Raw genomic sequence first — 3,658 nt, forward strand, 5'->3', positions numbered from 1 at the left:
TGAACAAATTAACAATTGGATAATTTATAGTCAGATTTTAAAGCTGATATACCAGAATTTGATAAAAATAAATCTTTTAAAGTAGAAAGTCTTAACTGCTAATGCAGTCTTTAAAAATTATTGGTAGTTATTTTGATAATTTTTGGAGGGAGGATATACGCAGTAGAGTCACCTTTTAAGAAGCACTTAAAGGCTAATGTGCTTATTACTTATTCATTAAAATAAAAGGATATAACCATGATATGCTTTCTCATCCATTTTGTAATATAGTCATTAAATTGGCTTAAGAATACAACACAGATTGGATGGAAATATTTCTATGCCCAGAGAGTACAATAAAGTAAATTGGTTCAGTACTATAAAAATTCAGGCAAAGAAGCCATCACTCACAGAAAGCACCCCTACTCAACAAATCATTATATAAAAGTTGAAAACCAAAGCAGAATGTTAAAAGTTGAAAACCAAAGCTGAAAACGTACGCAGTCTGTATCACATCCTCATTCATGAGCTCGGCAAGGGCTCTGCTTTATCCTTCGATGATTCTGGTTCTGCCTTATGAACAACCTCCCCCTCTGGTTTCTTCACCTCTGTGAAAAAATGAGTAACTTGTTATGAATGGAAAAAAATTGAGCTCCAATTGCTAAAACACATGAGAACCAACCAAATGCTAAAACCTATATCACACACACAGTAGGATGCTCAGTAAGTGACGCAGCCAAAGCAAACTATGCATCAAAGACTATTGGAAGAAAATGCCAACCCTATAAATATATCCATGATTGCAACTCTCATCCACCATATCAGCATATAGTTGTTTATGTCTAACAATAACAGAGGTTTGGAAACTAAGGACATTTTGGTCAAGCAAGGTTTAAGAGAGATGGATACATCCCCTACAACCAACAATCCAAGCAGAGGCCACCTATAATTGGATGTCCAAGTAGTACTTAACCCCAAACATCAATGCAACGAGTCTCTAAGAAGTAGTGTCTTGAGATACAACCATTTAACTTAAATATATCAGAAATGTCTACATGCTTTGGCATATATACACAACTAAGAAAATCAAAATAAATGGTATACAGAAGGGGAAAAAAACAAAATCAACAGTCTTGGCCAGTTGGCCCAAGAAAATAACGAATAAGAACATCATTCCACAAAAGAGTAACAAACTCCAATTCATTAGCAGTGCTAAGCAATTAACAGATTTTATAAGCAAACAAAAACTAAGAACAAGCACCTTCGTCGTCACTGTCTTCGAAGTCATTTCCCATAGCACCATCTCCGAAGCCACCCATTCCGCCCATGCCACCCATTCCAGCCAAGGCGCTCATATCCATGCCGCCCATTCCACCCATGCCGCTCATTCCTCCCATGCCACCCATATCACCAAATTTCTGTAGGAGATGCCAAAGCAGAAATTATTAAGAGGGGAAAAAATGCAGACCATAAATCATCATACAAGAAACAGAATTGTACTTACTGAGAAATCCATTCCACCTAAATCTAAGTCCGACGGTGCACCTGATCAAATGGCATGATAGAAATAGATCAATTACATATAGTAGAGTAAATGAAACTTACCATTTCATTGCCAAATATAATAAATAAAAAAATTATACCAGCATCATCATCTTCATCTACCCATTTATCCCAATCTACTTTCACGTAGTGAGGTGTCTTCTCATTTCCACGCAACAACTTTGTCCACCATTTCTTCTCAGCTTTCTCCAATACACAGACAATGCTGCGCACACCTATGTTTATCTTGCACTCCTACAGGGTGCAAACATTCAGCAACTATTACTCAATCAAGTGAAAAGAAAGCTCCATTATTTACAGGTGGTTGGATAATCATAAGATGATTTTGTCTATATAGCCAGATAAGATCATTCGATAGGGACTAAACTACATAATTTTTATCATTGGTTGTGACTGTTTATAAGTAAAAAAAAAAGAGACTTGTGGCAACTCACCTCTGCATTGATCTTATCAAGTAGCTCCAGCTTGAGTTCATAGAGGTTACTGTCAGTCCCAGCAGCGGCTGAAAATGTAAATGTACCATCAGGGTCAACATTGACCTTAGGGTCTTTCGCATCTGCCAGAAGCACTGTGAGATAGATCTTGTCCTCCCTTTCAGCCCACTTCACTTCAGGGTGTCGGCTGTTCAATGTAGAATATGTTTTAGCTAGTGGCTCAATCCAACACAACAAGAATAGCAAGAAAGCAAATATGTCGAACATGTTTTAGCTAGTGACGTGAAATTTGGAAAAATTCAGTTAGTAAAATGCAAATATCAATATCAATTGACCAATCAGTTTCACAAAAATTTATGCAGCATGTAGTTGCATTAACAAGTGATGCATGTGCTCATACCAACATGTAACTCATTCCGGAAAACAAACACCCTTTAGACATACTTTCTAGTTCCCTCATTCCTCATTTCCTAGACAGAACATATATATACTCAGCAAAGAAAAAACAGAAACCTGCAGTATTACAGATACACTATCCATTATAGTAAATGCCAACACAAATCCCCACTAATCAAAGGAAAATGAATATTTGACAGATAACCTACATAAAGCAACAGGTATACACTAAAAAGTTCAATTAGAACGGACATAAACATTATCACCTCTTAACTTACATAAATCGAACAACATTGAATTCAATTTTCTCGTCATCAGACACGAACATGTATAGATAAAAAAATAGCTAAAAACCGAACCAATATCACAAAACAAATAAGAATATGAAGTACAACGATCAGTATCACGACGATAAGAGGTAAACATTTGATGAAGAACAATTCAAACCTCATATTCGAATCTGAGAGAGTGGTAGTAGAAACCCTAGAGAGGAAGAAATGGAGAGTGAGAAAGTTAAAAGACTAAAATATAGAGTTGGAACCCTGCTCTCAACTCCTCATAACTTTGGAAGCCCTCACACGTGGATAATATCTTTACGCACTGTATCAAATATCTCAACGGTAAAACGTGGGCGGCCCACACTGCTATAGTGGGTATGAATGTTGGGTTCTTACATAGATAATTATTTGGGCTTTTTTGCTTTGGAATTCATTAAAATATATACAATTTTTAATTAATGATTTTGAGAAAAAACAATGCATTAGCATTTATTAATATATTTCCAAGACAAATGGCATATCTTACGATTATATTTTGTAGAATAAAGTCCAGAAGGTCCGTTATGGAAACCACCTACATGTTGCGAATTTATGATCTAAAAAACGATCCTAATAAACTTCATTTTTCATCATCTCTTATCTTGTTTTACGGTAAGGTCTACTCCCCACTTTCCATTAAAATAATAATACACAATTTTCTATGACATATGTTTAATAAAGTTAGTTAGAGTGTTTTATGAATGGAGAAAAAAAAATACTTAGTTGTTTATTTGTGTATTAGTATTAATATACTAGCAGATATATTCGTTAGTTTGTTTGTGAATAAATATGCACAATGAAGTAAAAGTACAAGAGAAATATGCTCAATTTTTTTAAAATGTGTATAGTACTATAACTATTTTGTGGAGTATTTAAAAATGACATAGTGTTAACTACGGTGGATATATAATAAAATGTTGGTAGAGGATTTCCAACCTTGATTTCTTATAGTCAGATAGTTATACTTAT

General features: G+C 34.8%; 1 protein-coding gene across 1 annotated transcript; it reads right to left on the minus strand.

Moving 5' to 3' along the window:
- Window positions 1–232: 232 nt before the first annotated feature.
- Window positions 233–2,946, minus strand: LOC121793467 (uncharacterized protein Os08g0359500-like). The gene is made up of 6 exons (XM_042191478.1): window positions 2,820–2,946; window positions 1,977–2,163; window positions 1,623–1,776; window positions 1,484–1,524; window positions 1,241–1,397; window positions 233–587 (listed from the first exon to the last, which is right to left on the minus strand). The coding sequence occupies exons 1-6, from the start codon at window positions 2,822–2,824 to the stop codon at window positions 502–504; spliced, it is 630 nt and encodes a 209-aa protein (XP_042047412.1). The 5' UTR covers window positions 2,825–2,946; the 3' UTR covers window positions 233–501.
- Window positions 2,947–3,658: the final 712 nt, after the last annotated feature.

Source organism: Salvia splendens, chromosome 3, assembly GCF_004379255.2.
Source record: "Salvia splendens isolate huo1 chromosome 3, SspV2, whole genome shotgun sequence".
NCBI classification, from domain to species: Eukaryota; Viridiplantae; Streptophyta; class Magnoliopsida; order Lamiales; family Lamiaceae; genus Salvia; species Salvia splendens.